This window comes from Cyrtonyx montezumae, unplaced genomic scaffold, assembly GCF_038088225.1.
Source record: "Cyrtonyx montezumae isolate F1298 unplaced genomic scaffold, pur_monq_1.0 scaffold_20, whole genome shotgun sequence".
NCBI classification, from domain to species: domain Eukaryota; kingdom Metazoa; phylum Chordata; class Aves; order Galliformes; family Odontophoridae; genus Cyrtonyx; species Cyrtonyx montezumae.
In genome coordinates this window covers 1,959,985-1,978,797 of record NW_027071937.1, presented here as the reverse complement: position 1 = coordinate 1,978,797, position 18,813 = coordinate 1,959,985, and the positions used below count along the sequence as shown (strand labels likewise).

The window sequence follows — 18,813 nt, the reverse complement described above, 5'->3', positions numbered from 1 at the left end:
ATCTGCTCGTGCTCAAACACTTCACCTCTCCACTCTGAAACTACTCCATGTTTTCTTAAGCTGTACGTGACATACAGTGCTGCATACAGAGCGACACAATCCAGTCCTGACAGCACAACAAACCCCACCGCAGTTCATCCAGCACACGTGGGGGCTTTGCTGTCTCCCCTTGCAGAGGTAGTACACGCTGTGCCACCCCAGGAAGGGGTACTCCCCACAAAGAAACCCCTCTGCCCATAGTGTTAAAATACAACAGTAGCTGCAACTCCCCAGAGAACACCCCAGAGAACACCAGTTGTTCTGACTGTCCAGTATCTGACCATTCAAAAAGTTAAAGGTATAAAAGCATAAGGTGTGCAAGAGAACCAGCCTTGGTTTACAATGCAAGGCAGGTAACAAAGCCCAGTAATGCAAAATGCTTACAGAAAAAAGCAGGTTAGCACACTGCTGATTGCACAGGACAGGGTTATAACATGGCATAGATATACCACAGTGCAAAGATGAAGGACAGATTCCACTAGTGTTCATTTCATCATCAGGAATAGAGGTCCCCCAGCACAATGTCCACTGCCACCACCAAGGGGTTAAGCTGCTGTTAGTGAGCTGCAGACACTCCTATGTGTGTACTGATGGGGGGACGTGGTCACACACAGCTCATACTGTACAAACTGATACTGTCTCACGTTCTGTTCTAATGCCAGTAATCATTTTCTTCATTAAAATCCTATACACAGGATGTATGTCACTGTTAGCTCAGTTCCTTCAGATTTTATACATATTTACGCTCTGATAGCAAACAGAAAAGATAAAAGTGGCAAAAATGATGTAAAGCTATGAGCACAAGAACGGATGGTTGGGTTCCCTGTGAAGTCGTCCGCTCCTGCGCCAGCCCCCCAGCATGCACACCACAGGAACTGGTTCCACAAAGCACACTGTTACGGAGCCCCTTTCTACCATCAGAAGTCATTTCACAGCAAAAAAAAACCAAAACAAAAAACTTATCCTTTACTATGGACAGCTCTACACAGGCCAGAGGTGGGGAAGAAAGGCTGAAGAACAGGAAAATTAAACCGTACAAGACAAAGCCCTGCGAGAGTGTAAAATCATGAGTCCAGCATCAGTGCTCAGTTTAAATTATGTATCTGTGACACTATCACAAGGACAATCAAGGAAAAAAAACTTCTAGATTCACCATGCAGGAGAGGTTTTATTACTCTACTTGCCTTTGATAACCTGATTACATCTAAAGTCGTTTAGCAGTTTAGTACTGTGTTAAACTTGTTTCAGTTTTAATTAAACCCAATAAGATGTACAGAAGACAGGGAAGCAATCAAAAGCACTGCTCCCAACAGACAGAGGTGGAAGGTCGGAAATGAAGCCCTGGAAGAGGTCACTAGCAGCCACAGCCTTCTCTCTGGGGCTGGGGTTCGCTGGTTAGCCGCCCCCCCTGCGGAGCTGATGGTTTGTGCTGTACACCCGACTCTGCAGCGTTCAGATCCAGGCTTCCATCTTGGATATTCTGGTAGATTTTCTTGGCAGCCTCCAGGAATGCATCCTCAACATTCTCTCCACTAGAAGAGCAGCAGGAGTTACTTTGGTTACACGGTTGCAGAGGCAGCTGGCTGGGTATCCTCACCACCGCTGTCTCAAGCAACAGAACTTACAGCACTCAAAAGCAGACGTGGCACGAAGCTTAACAGCCCATGAGCAGGGCAGTGCCCAGAGCCATAGCTCAGAGCTCTGTTACATCCATCAGGAGCAGCCCTGAGCACCGCTTCGTATCAGAACTCGGAATGTAAGAACGAAGCTAAACACACACAGCTAACCTGAGCCCAGCACGGTTCTGGAAGGGGCCCAAAGGCAGTGGAGCTCCTGTGAGTCAACATCACTGTTGTGAAGCTGTTACAACAGCTGCCAGGTGGAACACTTCGCAGCACCACTGCAGATCCAACCCCTGGATGCTGCCAGGCCCTGCAGCCAACACAGCCCACACCACAAGCACTGCACAGCTCTGTGACATCGGGCTCAGCACTCCCTCGAGGGCATGCTTACAGCTCAGACATCTGAGGGAAGCCATGTCCTGGGAACCACCACGAGCCACACGTGCACATCTTAAGCTGAAACACGGCCCTCAACTGAAACTGATTCAGCCTAAGTCTACCTGAAATGCAGCACGAGAGCTAATCTCTGAATTACTTTCAAGTCAAAGCTGGCATGAATTGAAGCTGTTAGGCATACCTTACCCTAAGACAACTCCAAAGTTGCTGGTTGTTTCTTTGCTTGTAAAACAGTATTACACTTGAACCTTGCAGTGTATTTAGGCATAACCAATATATTCCTCTTAAACAGAAAACATCTGATACATTACTCCAGGCAGAAGTAACTTACGTTTTTGCACTTGCTTCAAGGAACAATAAACCTGTTTAGAAACAGAAATTTAATGATCAGTCAATGCATAACATGTGTAATACAGTCCCAAATCAGTCACGTTATGACATTCAGTTATGTGCCAGAGGCTGCTTTAGTACTATATGACATTCTATGAGTGAGTTAGGGCTCATCAATACACAAGCTGACTTCCAAAGCTAAGCAGATGGAGTTCATCCAGGCTGAGGCACCAGAGGAGTTCGTACACATAACATTACTTTGGAAGTGTGAGTTTGCATCTGTCTGAGGTGAGGGTTCACTCTACAATCACTACCACATAGGAAAAAATCAATGGCCCAGAGGAAAAACGCACCATTTTCTTCAGCAAATTGTTTGGCTTCTTCATATGTAACATCTCTCTGTGCTTCCAGATCTGCTTTATTTCCTATGAGGATTATCACCTAATTCAGAAGAGAGAAAATTAGCATGATGCAAAGCTTATTAGCTTCCTCACTACCCTCCTTACTATAAAAGATGAAAATCCAAAACATTCAAAAAATCCTAACTGCAAACTCGTGCATCTCCAGGGCAGTGCTGCTCAGCAGAGCCCCTCTCTGGTCAGGAAAGCTGCCAGCTGCTGCTTCCAAATTCTTTAAACTGTTCTCATGAGATGAGGTCCTATGAAGTAACAGCCCTACTCCTTAGTCCTTAAAGTTGTGCTTGTGTTTATTCACCTGCTAACCCAGCCAGAACCTCCCCAAGTTTTCTCTCAGTGCATCAGGGAGCCTTCCCAAAAGCTTGGTTCTACAGCATTTCAGAGTCATTCACAGGAAGACTGAAGGACAACAGAGTTGTTGTTTAGTCAGATGTAGAGCAGCACTCCTTCCCACCCCTCCAGGCACCAGGGCAGCTTTTGCTCACAATTCAGCTTACATTCCAATCGAAGAAAATGAGTCTGCATTCACACTGCCAGCACGAGGCAGTAAGCAGCAGTAGCAAAGTTAAGCTGTGTTCAGAGGTTACCATACTTTCAGTCTCCAACTGCTGGAAAAAGGCCCACAAGAAGTAAAGCACAGGAAGACTTCTGCAATAAGCCATTGCTTTCCTGCACAAGGACCTACATTCCTGCACCACTACTGATCTGCTGCAGTGGGGACGTTCAGAACTACGTAGCTGAGACACAGAGGCAGTTTCCTTTAAAGAACACTGCTATCACTGCACATGCTTTGTCCTAAGCCTCCCATCTCTTGCTTTGAAATAAGCAATCTTGCTTTTAAACTAAATGGTGTCCAACTTACAGTATTTGGATTGGTGAGGTTCCTTGCATCTGTCAGCCAGCTGCTTAAGTGATTATACGTACTTCTTCTGCAAAGAATTGAGTACAGGTTTTAACTACAGTATTTTTTTCAAATATTTAAGTGCCAGCAGCATGGTTAGCACCCACTAAACACCAACACATCACACCCGCTCCTCTCCCCTGCTCAGGAAATAGGGAGCAGCAGCATCTCGTTTGGAAATGTACCAAGATTTCAACAAACCAACTTCAAACCACAGTGCAACACAAACGAGGCAGGACAGAGCAGCTCACACTTCAGCCTGTGGAGGTATTGCTGTCTCCACAAGGACAACGTTCATATTGTGTTATATAAAAGACATTAAAGGATTTCCTGTCAGATGCTGTTAAGAGATGTGCACAGCAGTACAGAACTGTGGCAACAAACAGCACAGCACATCACTGCTTTTGTATTTAAGCAAGCAGGTGATACTTCCACGTATACAAAAGATAAGAAGTGCTCAAAGAATACGAGTAACAGCCTCAATGGAAGACGGGGTGGGAGACATGGGAAGGCAGAGGAATTTCATGTTGCACATCTGATGAATTATTCTTTCGGAAGCATCTAAAGATTAATTCATTTTAATTTGCAAATGGAGAAGAGAATAGCTTCTGTGCCATCTCCTCTCATTGGAGAAGTTTCATTTCTGGGCCTCTTCATGGGCTCCTCCTCCAACTCCTCACATACACACTGAGCACACTGCACAGCCCACTGCAACAGAAGCAATATTCTGCTCTGTGCCTGCTCTGAGAATATTTCCAGTGCTAAGCAGCAGCATTCACTGCCTCCCTCCATCACCAGCAAGCGAACAATTCATGTACTAGAGGACAAGTTCTAAGGGTAAAGCCAATTTCCTAGCCAACTTCAACACAGGCAGTCAAGATCTAAAATCACAATATCCTTTGGTCTGTCAGCACTGGAGCCTTCCGAGAGAAGCACTTAGTTCAGTTCCCTACGTTTCATTTTCAGCTTTTTAAGTACTTAAGAGTATTCAGGAGAAGAAGGGTGGTAAGCTTCACACAACGTGACATGAGTCCTTTGGTGAAGTCAAGGGGGCAGAGAAGACAGCACGTAGGAGGCTGCAGAACCCCAGCAGCTTCTGAAGGACACAGTGATGATACAAGACAGCCAGCAGCACCTTACCTGGTAATGTCATAGACCATGAGAGCTCCTGCTGCTCCTCTGTAATAGCTTCGTGTGACAGCCCTGAATCTCTCTTGTCCTGCTGTATCCCAGATCTGTAGTTTAATTTTTTGGCCACTAACTTCAATTATTCTTGTGCCAAATTCAACACCAATTGTGTGGGGACAGTCCGCCATAACTGTCATGAAAAATAAGAGGGAAGATCAGCTATTTCTCGTGTACAGTGTCCTTGCTGCAGAGATCTTACTACCATCACTTCTCTGACATCTTGAGCTTCCTTCTCTAGGAAGGCCTTTTCAATGAACTATTTCCTGAACTGCTCTTTTAAGAATGAAACGATTCCTTATCTTTTCCAGTGCATTCATAACTGATGCCATGCATATCAGAAAGTATCTAGTCAACTGATCCTCAGCCCTATCCTTGCAGAAATAGTCAACCTCTCCAATGCAGTAGGAAAATGAATCATACAGCAAATTAAATACTAAAAGGCATCTGATTATAATAATTTCATCTTAAGATGCTCATCTTTAAGAGGGATCAAGAAAATAGAGGACAGATGCATACCACCTATTTAAGCTGTCTAGAGTGAGCTTCCCACAGCAGAGGGGCCCTATAAGCCACCCTGTTTGGCTGTACCCCTTCTGCTTACCATACCATAAGAACAAGTCACTGCCTGTTCATAAATGTAACTGTATGCAAAGTTGCACTGAATCAAGTGGGTTATCTGGGGTTCTGATTCAAAGCAGCAGTTAAAAATTCACTTTCTACTATAAAACAGGAACATTTAATCTGCAGCGTGCACAGTTATTTGCACATCTAGAGCAGTGTAAGATAAAGACTAACTTCATACTAACAGATAACTACAGACCTATCCACTGAGTGTGAGCTACACAGTCATGAGTTCCTAGCAGCCACTGCAAACTCCAATACAACGCATATTAGTAAGAAGAGCTGAAGCTAATTCTTAATTAGCTATGATAGCATACATGAATATTACAGTTGAGACGGAATGCTGAAAGCCTTGAACACCATCACGCAGGAGCAGTCCTATGTCATGAGTCACAGCAGCTACAGAGAATGACAATGCTTAAATCTGCAGTCTATGACAAGTGAAACCCCCACCCCTTAAGTATTTCTTTTTTTTAACTACAACGGTGTTTAAAACATACCAATATTTAATATTAAAATACATGCAAATTTTAGGCAATAGATCTCACTATTTCATAGCACAGCTCCCTGGAAAAGCTGTAAAAATGTATGTATCCTTCCTGCTCTCAGGACTGACATCATCCCTCCCATTACCACATTGGCATTTTGCTTCTCTAATTGCAACAGTCCAAACAGAAGTCTGACCAAGCATAGTACAAACCTACACAGGTTAAGGCATACATCAAGCTCACCTAAGACAGAGCAGAAAGGCAGGAGAGAGAGATGGAGAACACCGCTTTCTATGAACATTGGGTATTGAAATACTCACATTTCTTTTCTGTGAATTGGTGAAGCAAACAGGACTTTCCTACACCCATGTCCCCTGTTACAGAAAGAGCAGTTAAGGCAGACACTGTATCATTGCTGCAACAAACACATTCTGTTCATGCCACACAACACAGGCAGCCTGTCCTTCCTCAGGCCTAGCATGCAGCTTCCTACACCTGGCTACAGTCCTCGAGATCTATCAGCATTACAGTCACACTATAATTTTGGTTACAGGTACAGAGTTGCAAGCAAGGGTGGAGCACAAAATACACAAGTGATGATAACTGCATTACTGGCTTCACATTTAAGCTTCACAAGGTCAGAATAAGCTGACCTGCAAGAAACTGAAGCACGGCACATTTTGAGTGCTTGCCCTCTTCCTGTGTTATTTGCAATTGCAAGGAGAGTAAATTAAAAGTATGGATAACCAACCAGCCCCACTCCACCTGGCAGCAGTCACAGCAGCACACAAAAACATTTGCCTTTATTTTTATCAGCTGCTAAAGCTTCAGGGGAAACGTGAGGGATGGATGCTGGATGAGGAACTACTCCAGGAACTAACACTACATAGCAGGTAACACACAACAGAAGCCAACAATAGTTTGGAGGCACAGTCACACACATACTGACATCAACATGCTCTCTTGATACTCACCAATAATGATGTACTTAAAGATGTAGGAATAGTTGTAAGGTGCAGTTGCCATTGTGGCACTAAAAAACAAACAAAAGAGAACATATTTTAACTGCTCCTTATCTGAACTGAACCCAACTGAGCCAAGGAAAATTAAAATAACCCACACCTTTTCTCTCTCTCCCCCCAACCATCTTCCTATTCACAGTTCATGTGCTCATGTACAGACACTGAACCAGTAACCATTCAGCAGAGCTCCCATGCCATTTGCCCTGAAGACCCATCAGCAAGGACTCTGAACAGAAAAATATTCTTAGTACTGACACTTTACAGTGTCATCAGAAAAACCTTTAAGCCACTGCAAAACTCCAGCAGGTTCTTGACTTAGGCAGCCACCAATTAACCAAGCAGACCAGCACTCAGTTGTCACATAGCTGATGTGAGCTGAAAATAAAGTCTGACTCCAAAAAAAATTATCAGAAGAGGTTCAATAAAACCAGCAGTTTGGGATGATTACCATACGCTTTTAAGACTTGCAATAGAAACAAAGGAAGCAGCAGTTTGCATCAGTCAAGGATTACTCAAGACAGCACAGGAATACTGCAGCAGCCTGAACTTCTGCATGCCCACATCAGTGAAGCAGCCCAAGTCACAAAGGAGACACTCAGGAAATCAGTCTCCACACCCACAGCTCTGCCAGCAGGGCAGGATCACACCAGGGCTTAGCAGCACTTTTCTTCCTCTTTTAAATAGCACTGCTCACTGATCTTATAAGATTTATTCACTAAACTTTGCTCTATAGTGGATTTTAGTGACAGTGTTAAAATCTGTTTGGGATAAATACTTTCAACACCACAGAGATCTCTTATATAGGAGGAATTAAACATTGCTTCACCTGTGTAAACTGACTTATCAGCTACTGCAGCACATAAGCAGGACTGCATGTCTACACTGCTCAGATTTACCATCTTTGTCTCCTTGGAGCTAAATGACCACTTTTCTCCCAGACTTCAACTGGAAGAAGATGCAAGTGCCATCATTTAAGCAAGTAGGAAGTTCCTATTAGGAATTCACCATTTCCCTTCCTGCTCCTGCATGGCAGATAGCCAGCCATTAGCAAAACAGCACTTCTAATAGGCAACATGGCCTCAGCCTAGGAAGGAATTTCCCTTCAGCCACGTGTCATCCACATGACAAACCAAGCCAGCGTTGCAAAGAAGTGAAAACCCAGGGAAACTTATGAGTCTGTGCCTTTCTCAAAAGCAAACTAGCATTCTGTCAGCCAGCATTAATCCATAGCTGTGAACCGTCTTCAAAAGGTGACTGTCAACAAACCTCATTCACAGGGCACAAGCTGAGAGCCACAGCTCCACACAGGTTTAAAGCAAACACTCATATCTAGACCTTGGAGGAGAACAACTCCAAGGGAAAGGTGAGAAACACCTACCACATGCCAGCTGCTGACCCGCACCTTTCCATCATGCTTTCCTCAAGATACAGAGATTCCAAAGGCCTCCCAGCCCAAGCACTAAGCAAAGTGAAGTTCTATACACACACTGTTTTATTAAGCAAAGTTTAATGCAATACAGTAAACAAAGTTTTGAGCATCATTCTTGTCCATACTGGCAAAAACAGAACTCCGGACTCGATGCTGCATGGTTCCAATCAAGAATCATTTCAGTCGAGATTTTAGATCACATTCTTCCACATGTGCAGAGGAAATAGTACCTGGTGGCTCCACAGCTCTGTCACTCCCAGGCCCCTCCAGCAGCAGCTGCTCAGAATGCTTTCCAGTGCTGCACTGCAGAACTCACACTCATGGTTTAAGACCTGCTGCCCCACCACCTGCAGCCCACGTTTCCCACGTGTGAAAGACTCCAGAGCTACAGTGTCAGCTTCAGTGCACACACACTGGTTGTTCCTAGCACTGGCAAAGACAGACAAGCAACTACACTTGAGAATTGAACATTTAGGTGTTACTGCAGAAACACTGTACACTTCACAACAGATCTTCACCTGTCCTTCCTCCCCTCCCCCAGCCCCAGTTGCACCTCCAGGCCCTATGTTCTAGCAGCAAACTTGCAATGTGCCATTTGCTTTCTAAGTAAATAAGTAAAGCTAGGAGGATTGTTCACGTTGGAAATCAGTCTGGTGGCAGACAAGGTTAAACCAGAGTATTACAATCAATTAAATAAAAAAGCTTGAATAGGCCTATTTATATTTGCAAATCCTTCAGGAGGAGGGCATAAGTACAATATTCCACTCCCCCCTCAAGGAAAACAGGTACTACAGCCACCACATAAAGAAAGCTGAACAGACTGAAAGCACCGATATGAACCTAGTTTGAAAGCTCTGCACTCTGTTAACAGAATCCATCAACCTACACTGGCTTTGTGAAATGCAGTACTGTAATTCCAAGGCAGGGAGCTACCCATGCAGCTGTGAGATCTGTCCTGCAGAAGGAAACCCCACTATCCACCTCTTCTCTCACAGCACCAGTTGGCTGAGGAATGCTAAGTACTCAAACACTCAATTCTAGTGCTTCTGAACACCTGCCTTTACAATAATGCAGTACACAAGTAAAGGAAAGGGCTCACTGCCCAAGCTTTTAAGGAGCTGGAAGGTGAGGAATCTTTTTTTTATTAAAGCATGGACAAACTGGGAGCTCTGTGCAGGCTGTCATGAAATCTGAAAAGTCTTTACTGCTAAATACACAGTTCTGTTTACTTGACACCATTTTTACTCACTGAAATATGCCAACTTTCCTTCTACTCTTTAAGTAAAGAGGTCTGCAACTGCATTTCAATATAAAAGAAACTGTCACTGCTTCGTAACATATGCATCAAAATCAGTTCCCACTTCAAAGCGAGAGTCAGAAAACCACATCCGGCACTTGTAACAAAGCCTGTGAAGGAATGGTTGGAAGGGCTAACTACCTTCAGTGCCTCCCTGCAGCAACATCACCCTCACTCTGAGTGAGACGAGGCTGCTCCCAGAGATGCCACAGACCCCACTGGGTGCGCTCCTGCCCCAGCTCAGAGAAACACAATAGCAGTAAAAGTGCTGAGAAATGCACCGATCCAATGAGTCCCAACCTCTCGTGTCCCACCCAGCTCCTGGAGATGTTACAGTGTACAACAGACATTTACTGAAACCTTATGGAGACACAGCGCAGATTTAAACAGTTCCTCGAGTTAAGCAGATACAAAAAGAAAAGCAATGTGTCAGCACAAAGCCTCTTCCAAGGGTCTGAAACATCCCAAATTATATCTTGGCACTAAACTGACATCCCAGGTTGTTTTTTTTACCCTAATATAAATAAATCACACAGCAGAAATGAACATTAAAAGAGATAACGTGCTTACTGTCTATAACCCTGGGATTAAACCACTCCACCTCACAGCTACCAGCATATCAATCTCCTCAACAGGACAGACCCTTGCTAGTAATAACACATCCTGAACTTACACAACTTAACACCATTTCTTTGTTTCACTAAACAGACATACTTAACAACCCCTGCTGTAAGACAACCAAGTTCTAAAAATAAAGCTGGATCAGAAGAGCTCTGCAACGTTCAGGGAAAAAACATGACACAACACAGAAGACACTGAAAACTCAGCCTAAGAAAACCTCCAAGCTCAGCATTTCCTACAGACAAAAGAAGGAAGTCTGGACAAGCGTAGTGCACAGAACTCAGTAAGCACAACATCAGCCACACAGGAATGCAGAGGGGTAATGTACTGTCAATAGAAGCAGCTATCTGTAGAAAGTGGTGTTTCATCCCCACTTCACAGCCCTCTATCTCCTATCATATTCCCAAAATAAGGGTTTGAGTTCTCCCTGGTGAGAGGGAGCAGTGATAGAAAGAACTGTGGGACTGAAGAAGTTGCATCCAAACCTGCATAACTCACCTTCAGCCACAGCTGACGTTATACAACATGCCAAAGTTAACCAGCCGTAAATTCAGCAGTAACAGAAAGCAGAAGTAGTTCTGTCTGGGAGCTCGGTCTGCCTGCCATCTTTCTTCCAGGAAAATCTGCCAGCACAGAACAAGCCCCAGCTCCCTTTCCTGAGGTAATGCTTCCCCAGAGCACAGAGCATTATTTCAGGATGGCAACTAGCCAGAAGATCATGCTTCACTATACACAGATCTTTGCTAGCTTTAAAACTTGTACAATTAATTTCTGTGTCATAATTAGGACTAGAATTTTACCATGTGTCACTGTAATCCATTTTCCACACATCTTCTCCCCTTTTTATAATAAGGGGAAGCAACCTTAACAAGATATTGGTGACAGCAGCATTTCTTCCTCTAAACAAGCACCACCATGGCAGTATTTTCACATCTCACCAAAGCCCTGCTTCAAACACCAGCATCTACCTGAATAAACTGAGATAAGGTAGTTTGCTCTTACTGAGTTTTATGGCAATGCACCTAGAACTAGTTATTAATACCATACCTGTACCAGCTGTCGTGAGGCCCAAGCAGCTCCTCCTAGTCCAACTCAGGGACACCGCCAATTACATCCTCAATGGGTACCTTTGGCATAAAGAATTTTCATAGCTTTATTCTAAGAAACTGCGTGTTATTAGGAGGGACTGGAACCTGTAATCACTGCACGTGCTGAATACCATTACCTGGTCAACCCACACAGAGATGATACCTCAGCCTCAGGATGGTTTGAATTTCACAGGTTCTCCTTAAAAACATACTGCTGCTGCCAGACAAACACTGCAGTTAGTCTGGAGTCAGAGATACTTTTATTTTATGCGGCCACCCAGGTGGTTTTGTCACTCCTCAAGGGTGTACATCAGCAGAGGAACCTCAGAGGTCACGTTCAGACCCACCTCTGTAGAAGAGAATGCTACCACATCATCACTTTCAAAAACTGCAACTCTTTAAAGAGAGTTATTAGCATCTTCACTTGTGGGGGAAAAAAAGCTTAGCCATGAGTGGAACTGGATGCAATCAGTAATTATTACTTATAATAAGTTTTAAGTCCTCACATAAAATGAATGGGTTATTATGCTCCTTCCCACCACATAACCTTCCTTCTCTTCTCTGCATATTTACTTAGGCTTTAATTCACAATGAACACTGAGAAGAGATCAATAGGGGAGGGAGGACAGGAAGGAGGGAAGCCTAGGGAGACAACTGTTTCAACTTATACTACTCCTCCGATAGAGACTTCTGTCAGGCACACAAAACAGGGCATCATAACTGGGATCCTCCTTTAGTGGGCAGCTGGAAACGCAGTCTGTAATTACAGAAGTCCATAACTGATGCAAAGTCCCACGACACCGGAAGGCAGTAACGGTTTTATCATCAATTAATACACCCAAGTGGTGAATCCCCATCAGGCAGCTGTCTATAGCAAGCTACAGGGTACCATCAAACTTCACTGTGGTTCTATTACCTTCATGTACCAAAGGCATTCAGATGTTCCTGACCACACGAACATCTCAGCCCTCATAAAGAAAATGGCCTAACAGCCACCACTGATTCCCCCCCAGCTATTATCTTTGTATGTTACTCTTAGAAAAGCCCCATGTGTAAGACTGATCCCGGAGGAGTGCTATTAGCTGCTGCCAGCAGCTCACGCTTTCATAACATCACCTTTTGTTGGCCAGTTCCTTACTCACTCCTCAGCTGTTCTAGAGTCATCTTCTCTAGTGCTCCTGATTGGGCTTCACTAAAGCATCTGAAAAAGCACAAGACAACATGTTTGGCTGAAGTGACCCTCAATAGGAGCTAACAATCAGCCAAGCTTTTCATGATCTGCTTTTGAAGATCACTCTGCAGCTCATTTCTTGCATGCCCTGTTATCCGGGGTGAGACTAGTGAGCTTGCAGCTGTGCAGGACCTTCTTTCAATTGTTTCTGAAGGAATATATTTGCTCTACTGTTTCATGATCACATTAAATACACTTACTAGGCCTCAGACCGAGTCAGGATGTTGAACAAACCCACAGGCCTCACATTCTTGATTTAAAATAAAAGAGAACGTACCGTGCCACCTCCGCTTTCTGACTTACCTCCACAGCTGCCCAGCTGCACACACTGTGGTGGTTAAAACCTGTAACAGTTTCACTTTGCAATGCTTTGCCATCTTGTTTCCTAGGCTTCCTGCACTTAGATGCAGACCTCACTTCTGACCCAGCGCACACCTGCCCCCACCAGTGAGAGCCCTTCCTCCAATGTCCGCTCTTTTAAGCATAGTTTATCCATTCCTCACTTAGCCTCTTCTCCTCTTTCTACATGAGTCCCACCACCACCTACACTGGAGGCAGAGGAGCTTAGTTACAGAGATCCCAAATGAACTTAGGGTCACCGTATACAAAAACCAGAAGATAGTGTCAGCATCATAAGTCAAAGCAACACGCAACTGTTTGGAGACACTACCTCAAGGAGGAGGGGGAGAAGAGTTTTAGAAAAATACTGAGGTCCACCTCCTTTGTTCCAGAAGCGTACAGCAAAGTGAGAAACAATCATAAGTTCCATTTGATGCACATGAGCAAGCAGGCAACTTCAGAAGTTCAATTTACATTCTGAGTCCCAGCACCGCCAGTATAACAGGTTTGCTTTCAAACTGCTGTCCTTCACAATACCTTCTTTTATTTTTTACAGTTTTTTAAAACAGAAAAAGAAAAAAGCTTCTTCCTTCAACTCAAATTTATGAGTTACTCAAAACATTACACGAAACTACTAAATTCCTTGTTAAATCATATTAGGCTACATAGTAATTATTTTCTAAGCCCCCCAGGACTGGGATTTCCTTCCCATTCCCAATACCCAAGCACAAGAAGCCCTCAGTCCTAACCATGACAGAAAGATCCCAAGACACACACCCCATTCCACAATGCATAGTAACAGTAAAAGCCACATTTCAGACCTCAGGGTTCACAGTGATTTGAGATCCAGACAGCCTAAATCCCCTGCACAAAGGTGTACTTCTACACCTGCAAAAACAACAGCAACACACAGCCACTGCACTCAGAAGAGTTCTCATCAAGGAACCTCCGGAGCAACGCAGCCACAAGAGACCTCGACACAGACACGTTTTTCCTGGCTTTACTGCAAGGACAAAGCAGTGTAATTTCAATTCCAGGCAAAGCTACATAAAGCAAGGAGGTGAAAGCAAGCAACCGCTGCTTCAGCAGCAGAAACACCGACAAAAGGAAACAGAGAACAGAACGCTTCCCCAGCTTCCAAATCGGAAGCGGCATAGATTCATCCCACCCGCACCCCGAAACTTATTTTCCTATCAGAGTTCACGCCAACAGCGCGCGGGCCGAGAAGGGAGTAAGCAGAGATAACACCGCCAAGCAGCCACATTGTGTAACGTATGCACACAGCCACCACACTGCAGCGATTACTGAGCGCACATTATACACCCCCAACGCGCTCCAGCACCCGGCGATGGCGCGGCGCAGGGCAAGCGGCGGCCGGCAGCGCACAGCGGCCCGGTCCCCGGCTCCTGGTTCCCGGTCCCCGCCTTGTGCCGCCGCCCGGTGCGGCGGAGCCCCGCGGAGGGCAGCGCGGCCCGGCCGGGCCCCCGCCCTGCACACAGCGCCGGGAGGACGGGCAGGGCCGCAGGGCCTGGAGCTGCGGGCCGCCCCTCCCCGGCTCCTCGGTACCTGGGCTCGAGGAGCGTGCGGCTGCGCAGCGTGGCTCTGCCGGCTCTTGCCCGGTCCGCCTGCGGGCACTGGAGCGCTCTGCTCGGGCTGTGCAGCGGCCGGGCCGAGTCCCCACGTCGCTCCGGCACTCCCTCAGGCTCTGCTCCACTGCGCCCCCATCACCCCCCCCACTTCTCCAAGATGGCGGCGCCCCTCACACGGGGTTTCCCCTCCCACTCTCGACGGGCTGCGGGGCTGCACAAAGGTGGGCGCGAGAGGCCGCCGCGGAGCCAATCGCGGGGAGCGCGGTCCGGGAAAGTCCCGCCTCCCGCCGGCGTCGCGGGGCGGGGCGGGAGGGGCGCGAGGCGGCCGCGCGCGCGCACGCAGCTCCCGCTCGGAGCCTGGCGCGCGCCGAGCGGTGGGCGGGAACGCAGTGGGCGGGGCGGGGCGGGCGCGTCTCCTCAGGCGACGTCACCGCCCCTCAGGTGGGCGCAGCGATGGGGGGGAGTCCTGAACCCACCCATCCTGTCCTGTCCCGCCCCCACGATGTAAAACACACAGAGAAAACAACTAATTTTTGACTTATTTTTATTTTTTGTGCTCAAATCCGCACTTAAAATACATAATCCTCCAAATGATAAACATTTCGGTAGGGAGATATATAAAATCTCACCACAATCTGCTACAGTCGTGTTGTTACTGTCGGTTCGGGTTGCTCCTGTCAGGGTCGTGACTTTTAAACACGTAACGCTAGGCAGTGGAACTATTTCAAAGTTCAGCGGTGCCATAAATGGAGTGATTTTTACTAGAAAAATAGGTCAAAACATGCCAGCAAGAATGATCTCCACAAGAGGGAGTCTTCAAACAGCAAATGATCCGCTGTTCTGACCCAGTTACAGCCCAGCGTTCTGCCTGAAAAACCACAGATCCTTCATGTGCTCGGTATTTCCCCAGATAGTCACCACGATCTACAAAACCTCCTGTACAGAAGACGATTAAAAAAGGTTTCAAAATTATGAGTTATTTAAACAGCACACCGAAGTCAGCTGGCTGTGCCTTTATTTAATGCTCGGGGCTGAACTGTGGGAGCTCCCATGTCCCTGCCCAGCTGCCCAGGAAGGACCGCAGCCTGCAGAGCTGCCTGGCCGCATCCTTCTGTGCCAGGGACACTTTGGGACATCCATGGCCCTTACACCGCACGCTGAGCTCCCGCAGCACAGCCCTGACCTCAGTGCAGGGCTGAGCGATCCCACTGCCGAGCTCAGAGCTGCCCATCTAACAACACTGGGCCTCTGGAACGCGCAGGACAAGCACTCCAGAGGCCACAGATGTCTTCAGGATCACTCAGCAGCCCTCCCAGTCGCTCTAATCTGAGGACCGGGTTGAGGAGAACGTGCTTTAATCCTGAACACAGTGAAAAGTAGTTTTAGAGCATATGAGTAATCAGTGTTATTTCTTCTTTTGTCAGTGGTTTATGGGCTGGTTTGGCCTGGTTCTGTGATGATTGGTGCAGGAGCCCATGGACCCACACCCCAGGAAAGGGGAAGGGGGAAAAGGAAAAAGGGAAGAGGAGATGGACCTAAGAACAAAACAGCGGCAACGATCCGAGGAGGAAAGCTAATTTACTAAATAAGATATTGGAAAGCAAAATAACACAATATAATACAATATAATCAGAATTAAATCTAATAGATCAAATAAAATAAGCAAGAGAGAGTGTCCGATAAACGGAAGGCCTTACGCTAAGTGCTGAAGGCAAGACTAGTGAGTTTATCCCAGAGGAAAGAGAGAGTGTCTCATGACGCACAAAGTTTTTATCTTTCCCTCTGAGCAAAAATGCATAAAATACAAAGCAACAAAGTCCTCTGGGGAACATAGTTCTTCTTCTCTTCTGAGGCAGATATACCAGTACCTATCAATGATCCATGGAGCTGGAGCATTAACTCTTTAACTCGTAATGCACTACATGATGTTATGATGTGGAATACCAATACCAAAAATCATAAAACCATGACATCTTTGCAACAAAGAAAGCTAGAAGCTGTTCTCCAACTACAACTGAGATGATTGTTTTCATCTGAAACTCAAATTTCTGTGTTATACTCTCAGATATATTTCATATAAAACTGTCGGCATTCGCCAGATGAGCTAAAAGGCAGTGCAGAATTGCCCTAAAGGGTCTCCTTTTGAATCACTTTGTACGTTTTGACCAAATATTCCTGTAAAGTTTAAAGGACACAAAAGATGGCAGCGAGGCAGAGGGTGGGAGGAGAGCACCTTCATGTCTTTGGTTCTCGTGTTTTGTGAGTGATTGAAAGCTCGCAGCAGATTCTGAACAGCAGTTATTGAGAAAAGGCTGACTTCAGCTTCTTCATTCTGAACATCTGAGCAGAAGCTAACAACAGTAATTAAATCCCACTAAATTGGTAACGACACCAAACTGCTAGAGATGAAATGCTGTGTGCCGTCCCACCCTTCCTTGTGGATTTCTGCTGCTCGAAGTCCATTCCTACGTGTCTCTCTCTGAAGTCGCTATCAAGAAAGAACAGTATCCAGATTTTCTGGTCACAAAAGTATTGCTCGTGGGTTTATTTTTTTTCTTACCACAAACCCCAGGGAAAAATAAAGCCTGAGAGTTAATGCAGTTTGATAGAAGGTTTGTGGCTCCTGCTCTTCTCAGAGGGGCGTACAAACTATGTACAATCATGCACGAGGACCAGTGGGTAACGAAACACAAAGAGTATGCTCCTGCTTTGGTGGGACAACTGCCTTAAATAGATGTTGCTGCATCTCTGACTGTACAGCTTGTGTGCTCAACTAGGTTATAAATCAGGAAAAAAAGGAAAAAGAATCCACAGCACATCGCCTCATAGTTACTGAGAAAAACTTATTAAAGGAACGACACATCAAGCACAACTGAAGAAAAAAAACACTGCTGGCATTTGTCTGATGACACGAAAGCAGCAATTGGCCACGGGTGGGAAGGTCTAAGCTACCCCAGAGGGGGACAGACACAGCCAGCGCAACAGCAGCCTGAGTAATGCAGGTCTACATAGGTGTGGTCTCTCTGCCTTTTCAGTTCCCCTAAAGCTCAGCTTCTTTTCTGGCCGTGCTGCAGTCTATGCAGGCAATGACAGAGCGGAGCAGCGTGGGATATTTCAGGAACTATTCTGAAGAACCGTGCTTCCCTGCGAGAGCCGGCCATGCAGCACTGGGTCGCTCTGAAATGACTCATTGGTCTCTGGTTGGATTTGGAGATGCTGGCTTCTTCTTTCATCTCTTACCATTTCAGCTTTGTGGTGTCTGTAGAAATGTCTGTGGTTGTTTTTTTCTTAATCTTTTTTTTTAGTTCCTTAATGTCCTGGCAAACAGGCACGCCCCAGTCATGCTTTCATTTGCATGTACGCGATCTCAAACCTTCAGACTGAACTTAATAGCGGATCAAGAATATTTGTGGTGGAAGTAGATGCAAGTCGGCCAGGTTTTCTGTATGGCACCGCAGGCAGTGAATGTGAGTATGAAATGGAAGTAGATCCCTTCGCCCACTCTGTGCTCAGAGGTCCATCGGAGCACAGCATGGCTTTCAGCACTGCAGAGGGCGGTGACTGCAGCTGCGACAATGAGTGCTTCCTTTGATCCCAACTACAGCCAAAGCTGAGCAGCACTGCCTTCATCTGCATTACTTGGGAGATCACACCGTGTGCTGATGTCAGGTCCGCTCCTTCAGCTGAATGCTCAGTGCTTCAGCGAGCAAGAGGCCTGTACCTTGGCACAGCCCCACACGCCATTACAGCAACAGAACCGCGCTGACTGCCAGCACTGCCCTTTCCAAGACAAGGCAGCCGTGTGCCTTCCTCATTGGTACAGCAGCACAGCCAGAGCAGATCACCCCAGTGGTGAAACGATGCATGAGTCAGCTGTCTTGCACAAATCAAGACTACAGCCACACAGCAGCAATGACGGCCGCCGCCAGCAGACAGCCTCAGATAGCTGTGCTCATTGTGCCCTCTCCCCACTGTCTCCCAGCAGCTGTTGGTGCACAATGAACTCTTCCAGCACCGCAGCTTTGCTGCAGAGCACCGCGGGGCCGCCTGCGCCGAGACCGGGATGAAGGGCCGCCTTGTTCCACGGCCTCAACGGCGCCTTGTCCCTGCGGGCACGAGTGGGGGCACGGGACAGCCGTCCTGCGGGGAGACACGGCGCGGGACGTGGGAGCGCCAGGCTGCGCCCGGCCGCGCTG

General features: G+C 46.4%; 1 protein-coding gene across 2 annotated transcripts; it reads right to left on the bottom strand.

Moving 5' to 3' along the window:
• Positions 1 to 992: 992 nt before the first annotated feature.
• On the bottom strand, positions 993 to 14,768 carry RAB14 (RAB14, member RAS oncogene family). Of its 2 annotated transcripts, none has more exons than XM_065737364.1 (8): positions 14,595 to 14,768; positions 6,976 to 7,034; positions 6,322 to 6,375; positions 4,845 to 5,022; positions 3,666 to 3,732; positions 2,741 to 2,828; positions 2,389 to 2,419; positions 993 to 1,571 (listed from the first exon to the last, which is right to left on the bottom strand). In XM_065737364.1, exons 2-8 carry the CDS (start codon positions 7,025 to 7,027, stop codon positions 1,394 to 1,396), a joined length of 648 nt encoding a protein of 215 aa, XP_065593436.1. In that variant the 5' UTR covers positions 7,028 to 7,034; positions 14,595 to 14,768; the 3' UTR covers positions 993 to 1,393. The 2 variants fall into 2 exon arrangements, with proteins under 2 accessions (XP_065593436.1, XP_065593437.1); XM_065737365.1 differs by lacking the exon at positions 14,595 to 14,768 and adding an exon at positions 11,596 to 12,234.
• Between the last annotated feature and the right edge of the window lie 4,045 nt (positions 14,769 to 18,813).

What these genes read in the sequence shown, in the direction of transcription:
- RAB14 (XM_065737364.1), bottom strand. Translation starts at nt 7,027, where the DNA reads ATGGCAACTGCACCTTACAACTATTCCTACATCTTTAAGTACATCATT. An exon ending in ACCTCACCAATCCAAATACT is followed by an intron (nt 2,829 to 3,665) that starts GTAAGTTGGACA and finishes CTTCTGAATTAG; the next exon opens with GTGATAATCCTCATAGGAAA. An exon ending in CTTGAAGCAAGTGCAAAAAC is followed by an intron (nt 1,572 to 2,388) that starts GTAAGTTACTTC and finishes CTGCTCTTCTAG; the next exon opens with TGGAGAGAATGTTGAGGATG.